General features: G+C 39.2%; 1 protein-coding gene across 17 annotated transcripts in view; it reads right to left on the bottom strand.

Moving 5' to 3' along the window:
- LOC138755231 (lysine-specific demethylase 4C-like) overlaps positions 1 to 25,430 on the bottom strand; it is a 417,729-nt gene that overhangs the window by 279,152 nt on the left and 113,147 nt on the right. The window contains exon 9 of one of the 17 annotated variants that reach the window (XM_069920961.1): positions 11,702 to 12,808. The exons of the other annotated variants lie outside the window; for them this stretch is intronic. Within the exon in view, the coding sequence (XP_069777062.1) occupies positions 12,683 to 12,808 (126 nt within the window). The 3' untranslated portion in view covers positions 11,702 to 12,682. Of the gene's footprint in view, positions 1 to 11,701; positions 12,809 to 25,430 lie in introns of those variants that run through there. 17 annotated transcript variants of the gene reach the window in all.

The following is a 25,430-nucleotide window of genomic DNA, read 5'->3' as shown; positions in this document are numbered from 1 at the left end:
TGTTCCTCTCTTTCTTTCTTTCCTATCCATCCAGGTCCACTCACATACCCACTTCTTTCCAAACCCCTCCTCAAGCTTATTACCCACTTTCCCCTCCCCCATATGGTCCCATCTACCCAGCGCCCACTCACTATGGTCCTATCTCCAGCTGCCCATCATCTCTCTTTTTTTAAATATTTAAAAATTTTCATACATGTAGTATATAGAGTCCATACACATCCATCATTTTGTTACAGATAAGTTCTGAATACAAAAGATAAACTTAAAACCCCTCCCCTTAAAAACTAAAATCCTCCCTAGCCCCAAAAATAAAATCAATCATTACTTATACATATTCATATTATATAACATTTAAAAGAAAAGAAAAAAAAACTACTGGATTGTACTAAGGCAGGCTAAGGAGCACAGAGGAGTTAACTATCAAGTATTTATCTGTGCTATCTGGTGAGGTCGTATGGAACAGCAATCAGAAAAGGGTAAAACTAACCCACAATACCCATCTTATGTATATATGGGCACCATATTTGTAAGTATGTGTTATATTTATTTCTCAAATTGTATGTAATTTTATTCCAATTGAATGGACTTTTGAATTTCCTTACCCAATCTATGTGCCCAAAAAAAATCCGACTTCCAGGTGACTGAAATACATTTTTTTTCCACTGCTAATACTAGTTTAATAAACTTTCGTTGAGTTGGTGAAAGGACAGGTTTAGTCTTGGTTCCTTCAAGATTCTCTAACAAAATTAAATCAGAATTCCCCTAAGGTCTTATTTTGAACACACCCATGTGGAATGCAGAAAGGTACCATATTCTGTACCACACCTAAAACACTATTTGATGAATCCAATTTTATTTTGTGCAACTTATATGGTGTGATATACAAATGATGTAAAAAATTATACTGTACTAATCAGTATCACACATTAATTGTATTCATCATACAGTTCTACACAAATCCATCCATAATTGCTCATCAAATGTAATATCCAGATCTTGTTCCCATTTCTGTTTAGATTTATAGAGTCCCGGTTCACATGTTGTTCATCGTAATAAAAGGTACATTACATAAGTAAATTTCTGTACTGGCCCTCATTGAACAAGAGCTTCCACATCACTACACAGCGGTAATAAGCTTTCTGATCCCAATTTATCTCCTAAGAATTGTTTTATTTGAAAATAACAAAAAAGCGTATTTCTAGTTATTTCATATTTATCCTTCAGGTGAATATTGACATTAACTCTCCTTATTCATAACAATTTTTTAATGTTTAATTCCTTTATCAGATTACAGTTTCAAAAATGTATTGTCTTGGAAAAAAGTTATCAAGCTGTTCTGGAGCAGAGGGGTACCCCACTTTATCCCAATTTCCCCATCCATTTTACCCCAAATATCTATTAAGTGTTTCAGTAAAGATGTATCTTTAGTTCCTGACATTAATCTTGAATTAATTTATAAAGAAAAGCCTTAGCTGACTTTTCTCCAATTCTATATTAATCCACGATAGACTGGTTTCATCTTCAAAAAAGGATGCAATAAAATGCAGTTGAGCTGCGCTATAATAATTATAGAAATTTGGAAATTGCAAATCCCCCAATTCACATTTCCATGTTAATTTCTGCATAAATACTCAAGACATTTTACCCTTCCATAAGGATTTCCGAATCCACAAGTTCTTTAAAAAAAATTGTTGCGGTACTTAAATAGGTAGCGTTTAAAAGACATATTGAATTCTTGGAAAAATATTCATATTTATAAAATTAACTCTTCCTATTAAGGTAATAGGTAATGTCATCCATTTCTTTAAAACCTCTTCAACTTTATGGAGTAAAGGTAAATAATTCCATTTATATAAATTCTTTATATGATCTGTTCTAATCCCTAAATATTTAATTCCATTTTTTGGCCATCTAATTTGGCATTTCATTGACACATCACCTTTTGTAAATGGTATAACTTCACTTTTATCCCAGTTTATCTTATATCCCAACACTTGTTCATATTCATCGAGCCAGATATGCAATTGTCTCAAAGAAAATTCAGGTTTGGTCAAGTATCTCAATATGTTGTTTGCAAATAAACTAATTTTATATTCCTAACGATTGACCCTGAATCCCTTAATAAGCACATCCCATCTAATAATCTCTGCAAGAGGTTCAACAGCCAATACAAATAATGCTGGTGATAAAAGACATCCTGGTCTACTAGTTCTCTATAAATTAAAAGGCATTGAAATTTGTTGATTAGTTACCACTTTTGCCTTTGGATTAATAATCAGTGCTTTAATCCAACTGATTAAAGATTTTACCATACCAAGTTTGTCCAGTATCATAAAAAGAAAAAAAACATTCTAATCTATCAAAAGTTTTTTTCTGCAACCAAAGCTACAGCAACACTTAAATCTTCTTTTGATTGTGATAAATGAATAATGCTGAATAACCTCACTACATTATTAGCAGCTAGTCTCTTTTTCACAAACGCTGTCTGATCCACATTAATTAACTTCAGTAGCAATTTATTTATCTTGTTTGCCAAAACTTTTGCAACAATTTTATAATCAACATAAAGATATAGGACTATATAAAGTAGGCTTGAAGAGATCTGTCTTTTTTTTAAAAGTATTACCGTAATTATCACAGTGGAAAAAGATTCAGCTTGTGTTTGGGTTACTGAAGCATGATGTATCATATCCAACAATAAAGGAAGTAATAAATCCTTGAATTCCTTATAAAATTCAGCCAGAAAGTCGTCTTCTCCTGGAGCTTTATTAGGTTGTAATGTACTCATTGCTTCTTTAATTTCTAACTGATCAATGGGAAAATTCAGCTTTGACTGTTCTTCCAGAGATAACACTGGCAAATATATTTGAGATAAATAATTGTCAATTTTACTATCATCCTTTAAAAATTCGGAACTACATAGTTTTAAATAAAAATCCCAAAAAGAATCATTTATCTCTTGAGATTTATTACTAATACGATTAGAATCTTTTCAGATAGCATTTAAAGATCTGGAGATTTGTTCCATTTTCAATTGCCACGGTAGCTCCTTATGTGATCCTTCACCTAATTCACAGCATCTTTGTTTAGTTCTCATTATGCTTTTTTCTCTTCTATAAGTCTGCATTGTATTATATTGGGTTTTTTTAATTAATTAACCTCCCTTGATGGTTCCAACTCATCACCTTCCTTTCATTTCAGATCATAAACTGTCATCTTCACATCCCCTCCTAGATACTTTAACTATCTTCATCCTTCACTCTCCCACCTGGCTCCATCTGGATCCACCTATCATTTGCCAGTTCCTGCCTCACCCCTCCCACTCGCCTTTTTTGTGCGAAGCATCTCCCCTTTATACTCTGGTCTTGATCACAAGATAAAGGAAAGTAGGCCATTTGGCCCATCGGGTCTGCTCAACTCCACCCTGAGCTAAATTGTTCTACATCTAGTTCCAAATTCCAGCCTTTTCCCCATATCCCTGACTAATTAGATACCTATCAATCTCCTCCTTAAACTCCCCCAATGATTGGGCCTCCACAGCTGTATGTGGCAATAAATTCCACAAATCCACGACCCTCTGGTTAAAGAAATTTATCCTCATTTCATTTTAAATGGGTATCTTCTAATTCTAAGACTGTGCCCTCTTGTCCCGGATTCACTCAAGGTAAACATTTATTCACATCTACTCTGTCCAATCCTTTCTGCATTCAAAATGGTTCTGAGATCCCCTATTTTTCATCTATACTCTTATGAATACAGTCCAAGAGCCAATGAACACTCCTTATAGGTTAGCCTTTGTATACCAGGAATCATCCTGGTAAATCTTCTCTGTTCTCTTTCCAACTTCATTACATCCCTTCTGCCCAAAACTGCACACAGTACTGCAAATGAGGTCTCAACAGTGCCCCATATAGCCTCATCATAGCATTTGCTTTAATACTGATCCAACTTGATGGTTAACCTTGAGGTTATCCTGCTTCAGGACCCCAAATCCCTTTGTACTTCTGAATTTTGAATTTCCTCCCCATCCAAATAATAATCTGCCTGTTTATTTCCTCTTCCAAAATGTACAACCATACATTTCTCAACATTGTATCTCATCTGCCATTTCTTTGCCCATTCTCCTAAGCTGTCCAAGTCTCTCTACATTCTTACGGTTTCTTCAACATTTCCTGCTGCTCCACCTATCTTGGTGTCATCTGCAAACATAGGCACAAAATCATTCAATCCTTAATCTAAATTATCAATATACATTGTAAAAAGAAGTGGCTCCAATACCGACCCCTGCAGAACACCGCTAGTAACCAGCAAACAACCAGAACAGGATCTCTTTATTTCCACCCTTTGGTTCTTGCCTATCAGACAATGCTCCACCCAATCTAATATTTTTCCTGTAATTCCATGGGCTCTCATCTTATCAAGCAGCCTCTTATGTGGCACCTTATTGATGACCTTTGAAAATCCAAATACACAAACCTCTCCCTTATTCATCCAACTTGAGATTACATCAAAAAAATTCTAATGGGTTATTCAGGCAGTATCTTCCCTTTATGAAACCATACTGACTTGGACCTATCATGTCATGCACCTCGAGATATTTGATAACCTGGGTCCTTGAGGATCGAGTCAAATAACTTTCCACCTACCGACATCAGACTAATAAAAATAAAAATAATTTCCTTTTTCTGCCTCCCTTTCTTAAGCAGCAGAACTATATTTGCAACCAGCCAATTCTCTAGCACCATATTATTTCCAATGCCTCCACAATCTCCAAAGCCATCACCCTCAGAACCCATGGATGTGCCTCATCTGGTCTGGGAGATTTATCTATCTTTAGACCATTCAGTTTACTATCTCTAAGCAAGTGCTCTCTAGAAATCCTGACTGTACTTAATTCTATTCCCCAAGACCTCTGACTATCAGAAATATTGCTATTGTCTTCCTCAGTAATACAGTCTCAACTTGAAACACCATCCATCCTTCTCGCTCTATATTGGTGCCTGACCCGCTGAGTTCCTCCAGCTTTGCTCCAGATTTCAGAATCTGCATACTCTTGTATCTCCACATTAATGCAGGCATGATTTCACAAACCCATGTATGATCACAACACAAATCCCTTGGTCCTTTAAACCACCCCTCACAATAAAAGCCTAAGTCCTATTTCCAGTTAGAAAGGCAAATGGTTTGCTGTCCTTTTATAATGATCATTTTTGGATTGTCCATGTTTACACCTGTGAGGAAATAGCAAAACCTATTCATGAACTGAAAAAATTGCTCAGATCTCTTTCTGGAATCAAAGGCAAGCTCAGTCAGAATTTTTGAAAAAGTAACAATGCCCGGGGTGGTGGGGGGGGGGGTGGGGGGAGGCAGTCATGTGATGCTCTGAGGTTAAGACATAGATCCTAACTCTCCTGGGAAACCCATTAAAATGTTCGATTAAGAAATGTTGTTTAACACATTTAAATACCTAGACTATACTTTTCAGCATGGCTTCTAAAAAAAAGACAAAGTTGGTATTGCTGTAACTGGAGCCAAACACAATAGAAAGACAAAAAGAGAAGCAAGGCCTACCATTTCTGAGAACCTGGGAACTAGCACTTGGGCTGCTTCCCGCATGGTGCACATATGCGAACAACGGAGGCCTTCATCAAAGCCAGCAGAAGACTACTCAGGCTCGCAGAAATCAGGGAGTGAAGAGGAAGAAGATTCAGAAGAAGAGAAGGAAAATTCAGAAGAAACGGAGTGGGGGGGGGGTGAGAAAAAGCACTATAATTAACGAGCTGTGATCAAATGTAAAGGGGAAAGCTGATAATAAAATTAAGAAAAAATAAATTAGAAAGTTCAATGAAGGAGTTCAAAAAAATATGCACCAAGTAGAAGACAGAATTACTATTGTTAAAGATACTACTACTACTTTAACAATGGAGAATAAGAAGCTAGAACAAAAAGTGGATGTACTGAAAAACTAGTAGGAGAAATAATATTAAGATTGTGGGTCTCAAAGAAGGTGACAAAAGCAAGATATGACAACCTTTCTTCTGGAATGGTTCTCTGAAATGTTGGAAGCTGAAAATATTGACTGTCCTATAGAGAGTGAAAGAGCACACAGAACTCTTAGACATAAGCCACTTCCGAATCAAAACCCACAATCTATAATAGTTAAAGAGATTTGATCATTGGTAGCAGTGAAGACGAGCTTGTCAGGGGCTCTGCTTGAGTATGAAGGTGCTACAGTTCTATTTTAATCTGATACTTGCCGATCTACTTAAAAGAAAGAATTCAACCCGGTTAAGAAAATTTTATGGGAGAAATGATATTGATTTGTTCTGCGCCGTCCAGTGACATTGAAGATGTTCATATTGAGTGAAGGAAATAAATTCTTTGAGTGTTTTGGAAGCAGAGGAGTATACTCAGTCTCCCAATTTTTCAGAGAGGACGAGTTATTGTTCCGGCTGTTTTTGATGAACTGACTCTTTTGGCTGTTTAGATGATGCCGCTTTAGTTGCCCATTCAGAGCCAGCTCTTCAGCGCTTGACGTCCTGCTTTGCGGAAACTGCCAAAATGTTTGGCCTGGAAGTCAGCCTGAAGAAAACTGAGGTCCTCCATCAGCCAGCTCCCCACCATGACTACCAGCCCCCCCACATCTCCATCGGGCACACAAAACTCAAAACGGTCAACCAGTTTACCTATCTCGGCTGCACCATTTCATCAGATGCAAGGATCGACAATGAGATAGACAACAGACTCGCCAAGGCAAATAGCGCCTTTGGAAGACTACACAAAAGAGTCTGGAAAAACACCCAACTGAAAAACCTCACAAAGATAAGCATATACAGAGCTGTTGTCATACCCACACTCCTGTTCGGCTCCGAATCATGGGTCCTCTACCGGCATCACCTACGGCTCCTAGAACGCTTCCACCAGCGTTGTCTCCGCTCCATCCTCAACATCCATTGGAGCGCTTTCATCCCTAACGTCGAAGTACTCGAGACGGCAGAGGTCGACAGCATCGAGTCCACGCTGCTGAAGATCCAGCTGCGCTGGATGGGTCACGTCTCCAGAATGGAGGACCATCGTCTTCCCAAGATCGTGTTATATGGCGAGCTCTCCACTGGCCACCGTGACAGAGGTGCACCAAAGAAAAGGTACAAGGACTGCCTAAAGAAATCTCTTGGTGCCTGCCACATTGACCACCGCCAGTGGGCTGATATCGCCTCAAACTGTGCATCTTGGCGCCTCACAATTTGGCGGGCAGCAACCTCCTTTGAAGAAGACCGCAGAGCCCACCTCACTGACAAAAGGCAAAGGAGGAAAAACCAAACACCCAACCCCAACCAACCAATTTTCCCCTGCAGCCGCTGCAACCGTGTCTGCCTGTCCTGCATCGGACTGGTCAGCCACAAACGAGCCTGCAGCTGACGTGGACTTTTACCCCCTCCATAAATTTTCGTCCTCGAAACCAAGCCAAAGACAGCGAGGAGTAAATCAAAATGTTTTATACTGATTTTTTATTTTCCTATATGATTGTGTTTTCTGTGTGACATTTGTTTTTATTTCTTTTTTTTCTTTTAATTAAGGTCTGAAGTAAGATTTTAAGAATTTAAGTAATAGTACCAGGAGGGTTGGGGAGGGTCGGAGGCTCTAACTTCTAGTTGATCATGTGGGTAGTTGTGGCTTCAGTCACAGCCCATAATATAGAAGGTAGTGGTGTTGGACTATATTATTACAGCACTTATTGGGGGAATTTTTCTTGTACTTATATAGTTGCATGTTTAGTTATAAGTATATTCTGAATCTATTTTTTCAGCTTTTTTCTTTTCTTTATCTTATCTGGATTTCCGAAGAAGAGGTGTTTAAGCATGCTGGGTCTCCTATGATAAAATTAAGGGAAGAAGATTTACAGGCAGAGGCGGAAGTAATATTGAAATAGGAAGAAGAGTAATACGGTTAAGTTCGTAAATTATAATGTTAATAGTTTAAACGGGGTCGTGAAGAGGAAAAAGGTATTGACATACCTAAAGAAGATGAATGAGTACACATATAGCTTTCTTGCAAGAAACTCATTTAACAGAAAAATAACATTTGAAATTAAAGAAAGATTGGGTTGGATGTATAGTAGCTTCCTATAATTCTAAAACAAGAGGAGTGGCTATTTTGCTTAAAAAGAATTTACCAATTAAAATACAGTATACAGGGACAGATCCTGCTAAAAGGAACATAATTATACATCGTCAAATATTTAAAGAATTATGAACACTTCTTAATCTTTAAGCACCAAATGTTGATGATGAGATTTATCCAAGAGACTTTTTGAACTTAGCAGACATGCATGATATTTTAATAGGAGATCTCAATTTTTGCTTAGATCCAATTTTAGATAAAACTGCAAGAACAGTAAGAACAAAAGCAGCAAAAGTGACATTGGTTTTAATGAGAGATTTGAATTTGATAGATGCTTGGAGAAGAATTCATCCAAGAGAAAATGACTATTTCTTTTATTCGAATAGGAATGATTCTTATTCCAGAATTGACTCATTTTTAATATTTGCTCATTTACAAGGTAGGATATTGGATGTGGAATACTGTCAGACCATTCACCTTTATGAATGACTATTAAAATGCTAGACAAAGAAAAAATATAAATTGGTATGTAGATGGAGATTAAAATCAATCTTATTAAAAAGGGAAGATTTTTGTGATTTTATTAGAAGGCAAATCCAGCTGTTTTGTGATACAAATTTAAATTCAGTTGAGGATAAATTTATAATATGGGATATTTTAAAAGTGCATTTGAGAGGGCAAATTATAAGTTTCACAAAAATTAAGAAAGATTATTTGAAAGCAGTAGAACAGTTGGAGCAAGAGAAAACAAAATTGGAAAAAGATCTTCAGAAACATGCTTTTGTAGATAAGCGTATGCAATTAATTAATAAAAAACTTCAGAACACATTACAAACTTATAGGACTAAAACAATTATTACAAGAACTGAACAGAGATTGTATGAATTAGAAGAGCATGCACATAAAGTTCTTGTATGGCAACTGAAATCTGAACATGCTTCAAGAACAATTAACGCAATTAAAAATGATTCAAATGTTACCTATAAACCTCGTGAAATAAGTGAAACTTTTAAGAACTTATTTAAACTGTATAGTTCAGAGTCTTTAAAAGATAATGAAAAAATAGATATTTATCAAATATAAATTTGCCAACACTAAATTTGGAAGAGCAGACACAATTGAGTGCACGATTTACACAACTAGACATAAAGCAAGAAATAAGTTCAATACAAATCAATAAATCACTAGGGGAAGATGGTTTTCCACCTGTATTTTATAAAAAATTTAAAGATTAACTGATCCCTTTATTATGGAAATGCTGGATTCATCAAGAAGTCATACTTTACCAGATTAATTTTCAACAGCAATAATTATTGTGATACTGAAAAAAGAGATCCTTTAAAGCCTTCTTATAGGCGAATTTCATTATTAAATGCATACTATAAAATATTGGCATGTGGCGACCCGCTTACCAGCAAGCGAACTGGCTCCCAAAATGGCGGACATGCTGTGAAAAACATGGGAAATTGACCGGGATACAACAAATTTTTATCTGGGCTGATCACATCACTGATGATGTCATTTCTGGTCCATGTAACTGAAGCAGTGATGTATTCAAGCCCATCATGCAAGTTTGGAGTTGTCAGTCTTGCACTAGACTCCATTGCGTGTACATCAATTTCCTCACGTATACATAAACTTGACAACGTGTGCACCAATGCCACAATGAGTACACCGATGTCTATGGTAGCTCAGCATAGAATACTTTGCTCAGGTGTGATGGATATATATTTTATATTATATATAGATATGTTTTTAAAGGAGATAGATTGTGGAGGTTCAGAGTGTAGGTCCCAAACACACAAATACTTCACAAAACATCTCATTTAAAATGCAATAGCTTTGCTGAAAGTGAGTTGTGCAGGCACCAAGAGCCTTTGCAAAGACAATGAAACAATGAGACTGCTTTGCTAATGAACTTCAAAAGCAGGTGTAAATGGATTACTGTTTTGAAAACAATACTTGAACAGGTTTGTAAGATTTGGTCCAGTGTTGCAATCTATCTGGTTGCAGTTTGCTATTCTAAGAAGGTCATGTGGTTTTGCAAGGGGGAGGGGGAGGGAGGGAGAGAGAGAGAGAGAGAGAGAGAGAGAGAGAGAAACTGGGTTTTCTGCAGTGCCTTTTGGAGGCTGCAACAACAAGCTGGCAGCTTGTTTAAACCCCATTTTGAAGTTGGGTTGTGAGTTCTACCTATTGAAAACCCTTGTGGTCCATACAAAAGAGGAAATGCCAGCTAGAGTGTTTCACCTGAAATAAGGGAAACAAAAGGAACTCTGTAGTGATTGCAGAAGAAAAGGTTATCACTTGGAAAATCCTGATGGGGCAATTTTCTTCAGCAAGACACTGAAGCAACTGATGGAAGTAAATCAGTTTGTGTGTGTCCAACGAGCAATGAATCACTCTCTGAAACCAACAAGACCCTTCCTAAATGGTAACCATTTAAGCACCAGAGCTTGGTGAAAATTCATAAATGTTAAATTCTGTGCACAGTTTAAGAATTGCATGATACAGGTGAACTTGGAGGAATGAGAAGTGAGATTAGACTATGAATCAAAGAATTTTTCTGAACTTATACACATTACATACACATGCATTTAGAATTAGAAGGGGGTTCTTAGGTTAAATAGTAACAAATTAAAGTTTAATCCTGTTTTTATGTTTTAAGAAAATTAAAAATGTCTTGTTTAAGTAACCATTCATCTTGGTGAATTTCTACTGTTGCTGGATTTGGGGTCCTCTGGACTCATAAAACTGGTAATAAGTTTGGCAAATGAGTTACTAATTTATTGCCTAAATTAATAAATATGGACCAGACAGGATTTGTTAAACAGAAGCTGTCGGCAGATAATGTCACCAGATTAATTGGCATTACACATGCAACTCAAAAAAGGAAAGATATGAGTGTAGCAGTGGCTTTAGATGCTGAAAATGTTTTTGATAGAGTAGAATGTGACTTTCTGTTTAAAATGTTAGATAAATTTGGGTTTGATCAAACTTTTATAAATTGGATTAAGGCATTATATAATAGTAGTAACAAATGGGCAAATGTCTAATCCTTTTTATTTGGCATATCTCATAGACAATTTTGTCCCTTATCTCCAGCTTTGTTTATTTTACCTATACAGCCATTGGCTGAGGCAATTTGGAGTGATGTAGAAATGAAGGGGTTTAAGGTTGGTCAAAAGGAGTACAAAATAAGTCTACTTACAGACGATGTCTTGATTTATTTGACTGAACCAGATATCTTGTTATGTAAATTGCATTTAAATTTGGAAGAATATGGTGTGGCGACGCATATTATTAAAAAAACTGCAAGAACCACAGAAATGACCTTATTTCAATTAGCAAAAAATGTGAGAAGTTGTCTTGTCCCTTTGAAGGCAATTGCTATGAATACACTGAGGCATAGAAATCATACAACAATGGGTACAGTTATATCAAGGACAACTGTGAAATAAGAATTCATGATCTGTGATCTGTAAAATAATAATACCAACACTAACCTGTACTGCACACCAAGTTCAAAAAATTTACTTTATTCCAAAGGCAAGGAAAGCATCAAAATGCCAATATCATTCATTACATACTCATTTACAAGGTTACAGGCTGCTTAAATAGTGAAGCTAATTAATTCTTATCAATGTGCATTCAGCTATTCAGTCCTCTATCTTTCTGAATTATATTTTGGCATCATTAAACTCGGTTTTGAGGGTTTTTTTTTTAAAAGTCAATCTTACAAAATACATCCATATCAAAGTAAATTACTCAGATTTCTTTTCGGGTACCATTTCAAAGTACTTTGGTCCAGTGTACATATTATCTATTCTGAATATTGCTTGCTTCCGGTTCTGTCACCCAAATAGAGCTCTCCCTTTAGCTCATCATTTCCACCCTCTCCCCTCCTCCCCATAGACTCCATAAAACAAATAGTTTTTTACCCTTTTTAAGGAACAATAGGACCAGAGACTGCTGCTATACAAAGACAAGAATTCTTTAAAAACACTTCCAAACATTCGAGCTGAAAATCTAACTCAAAGTTTCATTTTACACCCTGTCGGTTTCCTGATGAGAAACTAATGAATGTGGCACTAAACAAATCCATCAAATCCAACTTCAAAGCAGCTATGCTGAACAATAGTGGGAGGGTGGGAGAAGACAAAAATACAACCTGAAGGTTATGACCATGGTCTAATAGTATATAAGCTTTTTAAAAGGCAATATGCTTTGATTAATTTTACACATAATTCAGAATAAATGAGGCAACCCTAAGCTACAATGAATCACCAAGCAAACCAAAGAATCATTCAGATGCATCAGCATAATCAGCAAAAAGATGAGGACCAAGGTAAATGTGTTCAGAAATACCAGTCATTGTTGCAAATAGAATGAATGGTCATTGCTGGGAATTCCAAATACTAACATTTGTATTGTAAGTGCCTATACATTTTGGAACATGTGCACAATTGCTTCAGTGGTCAAACACTACAAATCACTTATCAGCTGTGCTCTACTGAATTTGGAGTCATTGCAATGTCAGGATTTAGTCTTGGGATAGGGAAGGTTAGACGATAATATAATACATTTTTAGGAGAAACATTGGGAGCTGAATCTTGCTGAGATTTCCCAGTTCCTGCAAAGAGTAATCAGGTCTCAGTTTCAGAAGCTCACTCATTTTATTCAATCCTGGCTGTGGGGAAGAAAGGAATAAATAAGGCACATTTTACTTTCTGAAATTATTTTTAATTAGCTTAACATGGAATGGTTTAGTCAATTTTTATAAATATTACATTTTTAATATCTAAATACACCTGAATGTCAGGAACATGGAGATTTTCTTTTAAAGGACATCAAGCAAAAAATGGGATGGAGTTCTGCCAGCAGTCCAAAGGCTTCCTAGTAGAATTTCTGGAAGGCCTTGTGCTGGCTCATTACATCAATTCAATCTGAGTCATTCAAAGTTTCAGTGCTCAGCTTTGGTACTGACAAATAAAACAGGTCATGAACTTCCAACCAGATAGCAATTTCTGACATCTTCACGTGCACCAAAATGCTGCAATTAAGAGTTTCCTTTTTTCTCCAAGATTACCTTAGTACTGATTCAGCACTTAAATTTATACAATGGCAAAAAGTTGGACAACCTGCACTGATTGAAACACGGTAGGCCATTAATTTCTCCAAAGCAAAATTGTTGGATTTATCTCAGCCTTTGCCTCAACTTGTTTTTTTATATATTAAGTGTTGAATTCATTGAATTCTTACTTCTATGTTGCTACAAAATGTGAACTACAGCTATTAATTTAAAATATGTTTCTTTCTTCCACAGAGAAGTCCAACTACAATTTTCAAATACCTTTTGCTATTAAATAAGATGGGAAAATGGAAAAATCAAAGTGCATACACTTCCAGAAAGCTTGTTTGCAACTTATAATTACATTCCTCTAATTTTTAATATTATCCATTATTCTGTTCAGTCTATTATTCAACACAACATTCATATTAAACACTCTTCCTTCCTGTAGGGCACACATGTCAAACTCTGGCCCGCGGGCCAAATTTGGCCCGCGATATAATTATATTTGGCCCGAAAGGTCATTTCAAAAATGTATTAGAGGTGGCCCGCCCTGCAGCGAGAGCCGATGCTGTTTTTTGGTAATGTCACCCCCACCATCCTCCCCCTTCATTGCACATCCTTCCCCATTGTAACACGAGAAATTGTAACACGAGAAGTCTGTCGATGTCATCAGCCGGCAAGCCGGTTGGAAGGCTCCCCACACAACCAGTCACTTCTCCCACCTGTCGTGCGGTGCGGCGGATGGGCAAGCGCCTGTGATTTCCTGTCGGAGCGGCGGGCATGGCAGGCTGCGCACGGCCCCCGGGCAGTGCGAGCCCCGCGCGACTGGCACCGGACGGCCCTTCCACAGCGTGAGTGCACTTCTCCCGGTCGCCACGGCCTTCAGCACTTGCACCCGCGCGGACCCCAGGGACGGCTGGTTCAGCCCTGCACGTGAAGAGAGAGATGGTGGCTGTCCGCAAAGGCTGATCAGCAGCACACTGGGCCTGAGTGGGTGGGTAAGCAGGGGTGGGCAGAGGGTGTAGGTGAGGAGTAATGGGCAGGGGAAGTTATGGTGGTGCGAGGGGCAGTTAGAGGGAGGGATGAGTAGAAGGAGGGGTGGATAGGGAAGAGGTAAAAGGGGAGGGGCAGGGCGAGTAGGGGAGGGGTGATTAGAGGGTGAGAGACAGGTAGAGGGAGGAACAGGTTGAGGGGAGAGGCAGTAGAGGGGCGTGTATAAGATGGGGTGGGTAGAGGCAGAGCGAGTGGAGTGAGGGGTGAGTAGAGGTTAGGTAAAGGACTGGTCAGGTAGAGGGATGGTGGGTCGAGGGTGAATAGAAGCCTAGAGCCTGAGGAGTGAGCAGGAAATGCTGAGTCCTGATGCAAGCCAAAATGGACACAGCCTGTGAATGCTGACTACATCTCCACAGGGACCAAATATGTTTCCCTCAGGTCAAGCAAAGGGTGAACTTGAGCTACCAACTCCTGACGTGTAACATTATCCTCATAAAGTTATATCCTAAAGTTTAACATTACATATGTTGAAAGAAGAGAAAACATGCAGATGTTGTTGAAAACTTTCAATAAATATTTAGTTCGGCCCTCGACTTAGTCCAAGTTTTTAATTTTGGCCCTCCGTGAATTTGAGTTTGACACCCCTGCTGTAGGGTATTTAAATTAGAATGTAGTGGAAATAGTTGACAATCATATTTTTAGACATTAAAATGTTCAAAAAAGGCAATGCAAAACACATTAAAAGACACCTCAAAAAAAATTGGTCGAGTCCAAAAGGAAAAAAAAATTAGGATTAATTGAATAAATGGTAAATTTCAAGCCCATAACAACTAGATTTGAAGATGTGAATTCATCTTATACATTTTTCATTCCATACTCAAATGTTCTTTGAAGAGCTGTCCAGGCAGAAATTGAAACAAGCTCACAGAAGAATATCATGCATAATTACTTTCAGGGAACAAAACTAGACAGTGAATCTCCTATATCTTGGTAATAGGGGAGGGTTGTCCAAAAGAGTGTTAAGAAAATTCTTGCCAGATGCTTGCTCTCATCTTTCAAAGACCTCTCATTAGGTTTCCATTACAGTGAAATAGCACATATCAAAATCCCATGTGACTGCAACAAACATAAACTATTCTTCTAATCTTTCACAACTTATTTGCTAATTTTCACTTGGTTGATCAACCTTTCATGTATCCTTCTCCAATGGAACACCATTGCTTTGTTCCATTTTTATGTAGCCAACAATTGTCAGAGTACTGATACAATTCCCTAGACCAGGGACTGAGGATCTAAAGGTTTCCATCTTTCTTTTCTTTGGCTTGGCTTCGCGGACGAAGATTTATGGAGGGGGTAAAAAGTCCACGTCAGCTGCAGGCTCGTTTGTGGCTGACCAGTCCGATGCGGGACAGGCAGACACGATTGCAGCGGTTGCAAGGGAAAATTGGTTGGTTGGGGTTGGGTGTTGGGTTTTTCCTCCTTTGCCTTTTGTCAGTGAGGTGGGCTCTGCGGTCTTCTTCAAAGGAGGCTGCTGCCCGCCAAACTGTGAGGCGCCAAGATGCACGGTTTGAGGCGCTATCAGCCCACTGGCGGTGGTCAATGTGGCAGGCACCAAGAGATTTCTTTAGGCAGTCCTTGTACCTTTTCTTTGGTGCACCTCTGTCACGGTGGCCAGTGGAGAGCTCGCCATATAATACGATCTTGGGAAGGCGATGGTCCTCCATTCTGGAGACGTGACCCATCCAGCGCAGCTGGATCTTCAGCAGCGTGGACTCGATGCTGTCGACCTCTGCCATCTCGAGTACCTCGACGTTAGGGGTGTGAGCGCTCCAATGGATGTTGAGGATGGAGCGGAGACAACGCTGGTGGAAGCGTTCTAGGAGCCGTAGGTGGTGCCGGTAGAGGACCCATGATTCAGAGCCGAACAGGAGTGTGGGTATGACAACGGCTCTGTATACGCTTATCTTTGTGAGGTTTTTCAGTTGGTTGTTTTTCCAGACTCTTTTGTGTAGTCTTCCAAAGGCGCTATTTGCCTTGGCGAGTCTGTTGTCTATCTCATTGTCGATCCTTGCATCTGATGAAATGGTGCAGCCGAGATAGGTAAACTGGTTGACCGTTTTGAGTTTTGTGTGCCCGATGGAGATGTGGGGGGGCTGGTAGTCATGGTGGGGAGCTGGCTGATGGAGGACCTCAGTTTTCTTCAGGCTGACTTCCAGGCCAAACATTTTGGCAGTTTCCGCAAAGCAGGACGTCAAGCGCTGAAGAGCTGGCTCTGAATGGGCAACTAAAGCGGCATCATCTGCAAAGAGTAGTTCACGGACAAGTTTCTCTTGTGTCTTGGTGTGAGCTTGCAGGCGCCTCAGATTGAAGAGACTGCCATCCGTGCGGTACCGGATGTAAACAGCGTCTTCATTGTTGGGGTCTTTCATGGCTTGGTTCAGCATCATGCTGAAGAAGATTGAAAAGAGGGTTGGTGCCAGAACACAGCCTTGCTTCACGCCATTGTTAATGGAGAAGGGTTCAGAGAGCTCATTGCTGTATCTGACCCGACCTTGTTGGTTTTCGTGCAGTTGGATAATCATGTTGAGGAACTTTGGGGGACATCCGATATGAAAATGCAAAACAGCTTCCATGTATGCTGACGATACTCCAAATTTACATCACATCTCTCGCCATGCTTGCACTAGGCACTTTCAGGTGGCCAGTTGCCCCGCATGTAAAGCTGCATGTGTAGGCAATATGCAGATGTTTTGAGGCCACCTGAATGTGCAGATGTTCTTGAGGAGAGCTACGTAACCCTCCTCAGAGAGGGATGATCAGCTCAGCTCAGTGGCTCCCCAGCCACCAGAATGCAGCTGGCTGAAAGCGGATATTAAAGGGTCAGGCAGCTGACGTGGCCATGATGTTGTCAGCCTGAGATGCCTGGCACGAATCTTGAAGCACATTGTGCAGGCAGGCGAGTGCAGATTCAGTCGTTTTGTTTTAGCAGTGCAGGAAAACAGTGCATTTGAACAATGGCTCCAAGAAAGGATTGTAACTAGTCTGAGGAAGAGGTAAGACTGCTTCTAGACCATCTGACCCAGGAATCCCAGAAAAAGGAGCTTACTGGGACAGTTAGGGATGGTCCCACTTTTGAGCGGCTGTCCGGAGTGCTTGCAGCACAAGGGCAGAAGCGCAGTAAAAATCAGATGGTCACGAAGCTGAAGAGCATGAGGAAGAAATTCCACACAGTCCTGGACCACACCAGGAGTGGAAATGGGAGCAAGGAGTGGCAGTACTTTAACTAGCCCACACTCTCTGGGGGGATAGCTGCTCAGCTACTCCCTTGAATGTAGCCAGCGCTCTGGAGACCCCTGAATCTCCAGAGCACATCCCTGAGGGATCTCAGGTTTCACACAGCGGCAATGGAGGAGACATGCCAGTCCAGGAGGAGGAGGAGGCCATCGCTGAGGACCTGGGAGCAACGGATTTGGATGCCTCCGAGAGAAGAAGCGCAGAGGTCACTGTCACTGGAAGTGGCGAGGCGGCACTCTCAACAGAGAACACAGGTACAGTACTATTGAGGTTGTGTTTATGGAGAAGCACTCAAGTCCAATGCTGATGCACTTTTCCTGTTTCCACCCACAGCCTCTGGTCCCAGACGTAAGCGCTAGTGACTGACGAAGGGGCAGGTTCTTGCGAAGGAGCTGCAGGCGATGATGTGGCACTTGACAGGGAGGACAGTGAGAGAGACCGCCAGCGTGCAGAGGAGATGCTGGATCAGAAGCAAGTCATGCTCGCCGACCAGAGGGAGGACGAGGAAACAACGTGCCGCTCCAACGTGGAGAAGCATGCCCAGTCAATGTCTGAGTTTGCAGCTTCCCTGTGGGGATTGAGTGCCGCAATGGACAGGCAGTCAGTCATCTTCAACACATTGGTCACGCGATTGGAGGCCTCCCATCCCCATTCCCACAGTCATATGGTCAGCCTTATCCCATGTACCTGGCCCCTCCATCCAGCATGCCATTTCATTCCACACCAGTGCATCACAGTAGTGGACGCTTTGGCATGACTGAGATGCTGGGGTACGGGACAGGTTCCTCTCTACCCCGCCACCACCCCAACTCGTTCCTCTCAATGCTGGAATGAGGTTTGTGTCAGAATAAACATCCTTAATGCTGCTAATTCACTGTTCACTTTTGTTGTTCATGAAACCCCTCATAAGTGCAATGTTCTGTGCGACACTTTAAGGATGTAAACATTCAGCAGTGAGATGCTATGGTGCTGGGTGGTTGTGTTTGTTGTGTTTACTGTTTCAGTGTTTGATCTGCTGAGTTCAAGTGTGGAGTGGATTTGCACTGTTATTTGTCCATTCCATGGTTTCCTTCAAGTTTAAGAATGATGTGAAATGTTAACGTTGCGATATCTACCTCAGATATTTATGAAGCAGTGTGATTTCTCAAAGAACGTCTTTTATAAAATTTTATTAAATTTTACAAGTTTCATTTATATGTACCCGTTCATTCGCGAGAGCTCATAACATGCCAGGCAGCAGGCACATCTCACCACATTGGGTGGGGAGGGTGGAGTGGGGTGCAAATTGTGGAAAATGGGGACCTGGGTAGCAGGGACATACCCTTATAGGATGGACATGATGGCAGAATGGATGGCCTGGTGCCCATGGCCCTACTGATCAGCACAATCTGCGCTATTGGGTGCAGGACCATCTGTTTCAACCAATGTCCACTCTGAAGGGAAGTCTTCCTTGCTAATCTCACATATATTGTGCAGTACACACCAGGCAAACACAACATCTGGGACTAAAGCGGTAATGATATCTAAACGCTTGTAAAGGCACCACCAGCGGCCTTTTAGACGGCTAAATGCATGTTCCACCACTATCCTTGCTGAATTAAGGGCCTTGTTAAATCTTCGCTGATCCCGATCCAGTACTCGGTGCTGTGTGAACCCCTTCATCGGCCAGCTTTGTAGGGGGTATGCTGCATCACCCACAAGATGAGCTGGAACCTCCACTCCCTCAACATACTTCGACACCTGCAGGCACAATGATGCAGAAATGTAGTTAATTCATGCACCTGAACGTTGAGACAGCAAGCATGCATAACATATTGAAAGACGGAGCTTTGAAGAGTGAACACTCACGTCACGTGGGAAGAGGTATCCGCCCTGGTCCTCTGCTTTTCTATACAGAGGAGAGTTGGCAAGCACTTGGGCATCATGCGTGCGGCCCAGCCACCCCACAAACACATCTGAGAAGCTGTAACATGAATGGAAATCACAGTGGAAATCACACATTGAAGTTATAGTCATTGGAAATGTGATGTGATGTACATCAATAGAGGTGTAACTCACTTGAATCTGTGGTAACCACCGCTTGCAGAACCACTGAATGCCACCCTTTGTGATTGTAGTAGGCTGCAGCATCCATGCTGGGCGTGATAATGGGAATGTGTGACCCATCAATGGCACCAGCACACATTGGGTATCCCCTTTTGGTGAAGCCATCTATGGTCTCCTGGAGATGTATTCCACTTGGCAGGGAGATGAAACGTTTACCGAGGATCTTCCTCAAGGTGGCAGTCACCTCCTGCACCACCATGCACACGGTGCTGACGCCTATTCCAAAGATGGTTCTGATGGATCGATACTCACAAGGGATGGCATACCACTACAAGGCCACAGCTAATCGAAGTCCGGTCTCCAATGGTCGCTGCAAGTCCGGTCTATGCGCCTTCAGGTGAGGTTCTATGAGTTCTAGTACGATGTGAAAGGTACCACGCGACATACGAAAGTGTCTGCTCCACTCAGCATCATCAAATTTAGTGAGGACATTACTCCTGAACTCAGTTCCCTGCGGTCGGATCAACTTCCAGAGAGACCAATGTGTCACCATAGCTAATTGACTGACCAGCAGCATTCGCCTTAGTCTTTGGCGCTTAAGCTCCACGCGCCTTTTGACCGCTAACTGCGGTCTTCTTGCCCTCATCCTTTGCAGGAACCTTCTCCTGATTGCACCCATGCTATTTTCAGATCTCAGGACGATTGAAAAGCTTCAACAGCACAAATAGCCTTACCAAGGATCTGCCGTATCTCATTCTGAACACTCAGAAATGCTGAAATCATCATCATCATGTCTCCTTCCTGCACAGGCTCTGCCATTGTCCTGCATTCCTTCTTGTCGCGCTCAAAATGACATCACGTCAGTGGGCGGGATCACAACTGACACTGGGCAGGAGCCGGAGGTGTGCTCAGAGCATCATACTGTGCAGCTGTGTCCATCAGATGGGCAGCGTTGCGATTTAAACGCTGCCACCTGAATGGCAATTTAAAGGGTCACTTCTGCTTCTTCAGGTGCATTCTTAGCATCGAATGCACCTGAAAAAGCCTATTATCTCAATCCTATCAGCTTGCTCATCCAAAATCCACTCTGGATCAGTACAAATTAAATCCAACCCAATATCGGGGAAATCAATGTCACTGTCCCCATCATAAAATTTGGTCCCTTCCACCAACTACATCCACAATCCAGAAATTATTTTGAGGTACAACAGGACCATTCACAACTCTGGTTTCACATCAGGTCTCGAGATAATAAATTTCAAACCATTTAAGCACCATTCCTGTGGCCTTCATCTTACTAACTGCCTAACTTGTTCTGCTGTTGAAATTCTCAACCATGCTTTGTTACTTCCAGATTAATCTGGCCAGATTCTAATTGGCCTCTATTGTCCCAACCTTCACAAACCGAGGTCATGCAAAAGCTTGCTGCTAGTATTCTAATTTATATAAAATTGTTTTATCAATGATCCGTGAAATGTCAGAAGTATTTATTGTTCTAAAGGTGCTAAATAAACGCAACTAACTGCTGTTGAAACTAAATAAGTGCCATAATAGAACATATTGATCTTGTCAGAAATACTTTGTACTTGTAACTTAATTAGTAGGTTATGTTTTGTTTTAAGGCATTCTGCACGCTGATCTTTAAGGTAAGACACATCCATTGCTCGAAAGTACATTATATAATTGGACAAGAAAACAGAGTTGGTCATTGATGTAGGCTTTAAGCAGGTTCAAAATAAATGATGCTTATAATAAAAACACAGATTCAGCAATCTTGAAAAAAAAAGTGTCTTCTATTTCTAAATATTACTGCACGAATAACCTATAGCATAAAAGCTCTTGAAATAAACTTTTGAAAGAAATAGTCTCTCTTTAGGAATACATCATTTTTGTTTCAATTATAAAATCTGCCATACTAACTCAAAAATTGAGATACAACAATTCTTTCAAACTATAGGAAATGATCAACAAAAAATTCACATTGACAAGGAACAGCAAGCATAAAGAGGGCCAGATTCAGCCAGATTTCAGACATGTTAGAGGAAAACATGATGCAATAAATTCAGTATATTCAGATAGATGTGGATCTTAGGGAAGAGATAGATGCAGGAAGTGTGGGGTTAGGACACAATCAGGTTGGAGGCTGGAGAGTGAACTCAGTAATAGTAGTTTTACCACAGCCTCCAAACTGATTGTACTCCAACCCTGCACTTGCATCACATTTCTAGCACTTCCCTAAGATCCAGAAACTGGATGGTCCTAATAGTCCTTTTGTTTTCAGCTGCTTTTGCCCCACCGAGCTTTCTAACACCTGAAGTCTCATGTGTATGGCTTGCATCGTGTCCATCCCATTGAAAAATCCCTTCACTATCCCCACACTGATTCTACTGAACCATGAAAAGGAATCCTCTTTTTCCATGCTAACAAGCCACATATTTATTTTCTGTTTGACGCTTATGACAATTTATAAACACCTGAGCAATAATTTAAAATGTTTAAATATTTAAGAGCCGTCATTCCCAACCATCGTTTTGGCTACGGCCCCCCTTAGGACTCTTCTGAAAGTTTATAAACCATTTCCCTGTGAAGCAATCAAGTCCAGTTGGTTTCTTCCATACTTCTCTCCTACCAACTACATAAAAACAAAATATTTTTTATGATTTCAGTCTGTGGCCCCCATTAAATATGCTGTAGTCTCCACTGAGAATGGCTATTTAAGAGTATTTCAGAGTAATTGTTGGCAATTTTTTCAATTCTTCTAAAAACTGGGACATGTCATGTGAGGGTGTAACATCGGTTGGAGAACCTAGCTGTCCTGAAAAATGTTTTAAAAAAGATAGAAGGAAAAGAAGAAAAAATAATATTTAAAGTAACAGAGAACACCCTAGAGATGTTTCCAAAGAAAGAAAAAGCTGCCGCTGACTCAAAAGAAAAACAACAGAAACTACAACAAGATAAAGAAGAGGCCTACCTCAAAGATGGATCCGGGAGCTGTTCCAGGAGCATTGCTAGAAGAAGGAAGCAGATATAGACTGCTTCAATGAGAAGAGGAAATAGAAGAAGAAGAATCAAACTCTTACGATTATGAGGAGGTTGTACAGTCAGAAGAAGAAATGGAAGAAGAGGAATTAGAAAGAGCCAGTAGACAGCTGAAAGCTAGAAAAGGTAAAACTGCTAAATCTTTGAGTATACAGAATTTATATAAGCAAATTATGGTAATGATGAAGAAAATAAAGCACATTAGAGCTTTAATGGAAAAATCAGATGTTAGAACCAAATGTAGTGGTAGTAGTGGTGAATATACAAAAAATATTTGAAGAGATGGAAGAAAGAGTTAAAGGAATAGAATTTGAAACTGATTCAATTAAAGATCAGATGGAGAATATCCAAACTAATTTTGCTACTGCTCAAGATCATATGGCTCAAAAATTGGATGCCTTAGAAAATTTTAGTAGAAGAAATTATTTAAAAAATTGTGGGACTCACAGAAGGGGATGAAGAAGATGATATCAGGCAATTTTTGCATCAATGACTCCAATAGTTTGTGGGATCCAAAGAATTTCAGGGAGATATTGAGATAGAAAGAGAACATCGAGCTTTAAGACCTCGACCATAACCAGATCAAAAGCCATATCCAATACCGGTTAAATTATCAAGTAAGAGGATTCTGAAAATGGCAGCCAAACAAGGAAAGGAAAGACAAGGACCTTTAGAATATAATGGAAATAATATCATTTTCTATTCAGATATAAGTTTTGAATAAGTTGAAGAAAAGAAAGGAATTTAATCCAATTAAAAATGTACTGTGGAAAAAAGGTTACGCTTTTTTTAAAAAGATATTTTGCCACCCTAAACCCTAAAGGTTTTTGTTCCAGGAAGCCAAAACAAGTTTTTTGTTGAACCAAAGAAGGCTAAACAGTATGCTGACCCTTTGCCAGATATTCATCATGAAGAGATGAGTGCTGAGCAGCTGAGTGCAATTTGAAGGACATTTTGAACAGTAATATTTCTAACTGATAAAGGGTGATGTTCATATTTTAGTAAATGAAATGTAACAACATCTTCAGGAAAGCTGGGAGGGAGGGGTCGATAGACATTTGTGGCAGAGGCCACTGCCCAAAACATGGAGGGGAGTAATGCTGTTTTTCTGCGTAACAACATTAGTAGGGGTTTCTTTGATTTCCCCATATATACAGGGTTTCCTTTCTTTTTCTTATGTTCTTTACATTTGGAATATTTCATAATCATAGTGTTATGATAATGTAGCAGAACTAGGAGTTGGAAGTGATGAGGTATGAGGGAGAGATGGTATTATCATAATTAGTGGGTGAAATGGCAAATTTTGCAAGTATTAACAGGATTAAAAATCCAATTAAAAGAAAAAAATTAATAGTATATATGAAAAAGATTAGAAAGGATATTACTTTCTTTAAAAAAAAACAAGAAACACATTTAAGTGATGTTGAACCTCAAAAATTGAAAAGATATTGGGTAGGACATGTTGCAGAACCTTCATTTAATCCCAAAGCTGGAGGGGTAGAAAGTTTGATTAATTAAAAACCTTCTAGTTAAAATACAAAGTACATTGTCAAGTTTTTTTCTGAATTTTAGACATTTTTGAATATATATCACCAAATTTAATGTTGAGAATTTTGTGCAAGAAACATTTTTGAATTCAGCAAATGCCCATTAAAATGTATAAATAGGAGGAGGCTAATTTTTGTCTTGACCTATTGTTAGATAGATTTGGGAGAAATTTTATTAAAAGTAAAGCTGCCAAAGTTACACAGTCATTAATGAAAGATATGAGATTAATAGATGAATGGAGAATTCATCCAAAAGAAAGGGATTACTCTTTTTATTCAAAAAGATATGACGCTTACTCCAGAATTGATTTTTTTTCTTAATATTGGCATACTTGCAAGGAAGAATAAAAAGCGTAGAGTATCAAGCAGAAATTTTATCAGATCGTTCACCTTCATTTTTAGCAATATCAAATAGAAGATAAGGAGAAATCGGTTTATAGATGGAGATTTAATTCTATGTTGTTAAAAAGGAAGGATTTCTGTGAGTTTATGGAAAAGCAAATACAGATATTCTTTGAAATGAATTCTAATTCAGTAATGAATGTTTTTTATGAGATGCAATGAAAGCATATTTAAGAGATCAGTATACATCTGTTTTAAAGATTATATGCAAAAAGTAGAACTTGAGAAAGAAATAATAGAAAAAAATTACATATACAATCAAATAAAGAAAAAATGTTAAATAACAAATTAAAGTATAATACTTTGCAAACTTATAAAATACAAAGCGAAATAATGAAAACTACGGAAAGATACTATGAGTTATGAGAGAGCATATAAGGTTCTTGTGTGGCAATTAAAAACAGAACAAGTTTCTAGGGCAATTATAGCAACTTAGAAATCATAACAAATAAATGATAATTTTTAAGTATTATAAAAATTTATATCAGTCAGAATCGTTAAAAGATGACAATAAAATTGAAGAATTTTTGTCTCAAATAAATTGACCAAAATTAATCAGAGTTGTGGCTACACCATTTACTAAAAACGAGGTTAAGGAAGCACTGAAGTAATTACAAAATTATGAGTCTCCAGGAGAAGATGGCTCTCCCCCCCCCCCCAAGTTTTATAAAGCATTTAAAGATTTATTAATTTCCCCATTTATGGAAGAACTAGAACAGGTGGGAGAGATTAATGATTTACCAGAATCTTTTAAGACAGCAATAATAAATGATTCTGAAAAAAGGGAACCATCCTTTGAAACCATCATCATATAAACCTATTTCATTATTAAATGCAGATTATAAAATAATATCTAAAATGTTAGCAAATAGAATAGTGAAATATTTACCTAAATTAATAAATATTGATCAAACTAG

Source organism: Narcine bancroftii, chromosome 1 (genome assembly GCF_036971445.1).
Source record: "Narcine bancroftii isolate sNarBan1 chromosome 1, sNarBan1.hap1, whole genome shotgun sequence".
Taxonomy (NCBI): domain Eukaryota; kingdom Metazoa; phylum Chordata; class Chondrichthyes; order Torpediniformes; family Narcinidae; genus Narcine; species Narcine bancroftii.
The sequence above is the reverse complement of the archived record's forward strand: the minus strand, read 5'-3'. Positions and strand labels throughout refer to the sequence as shown.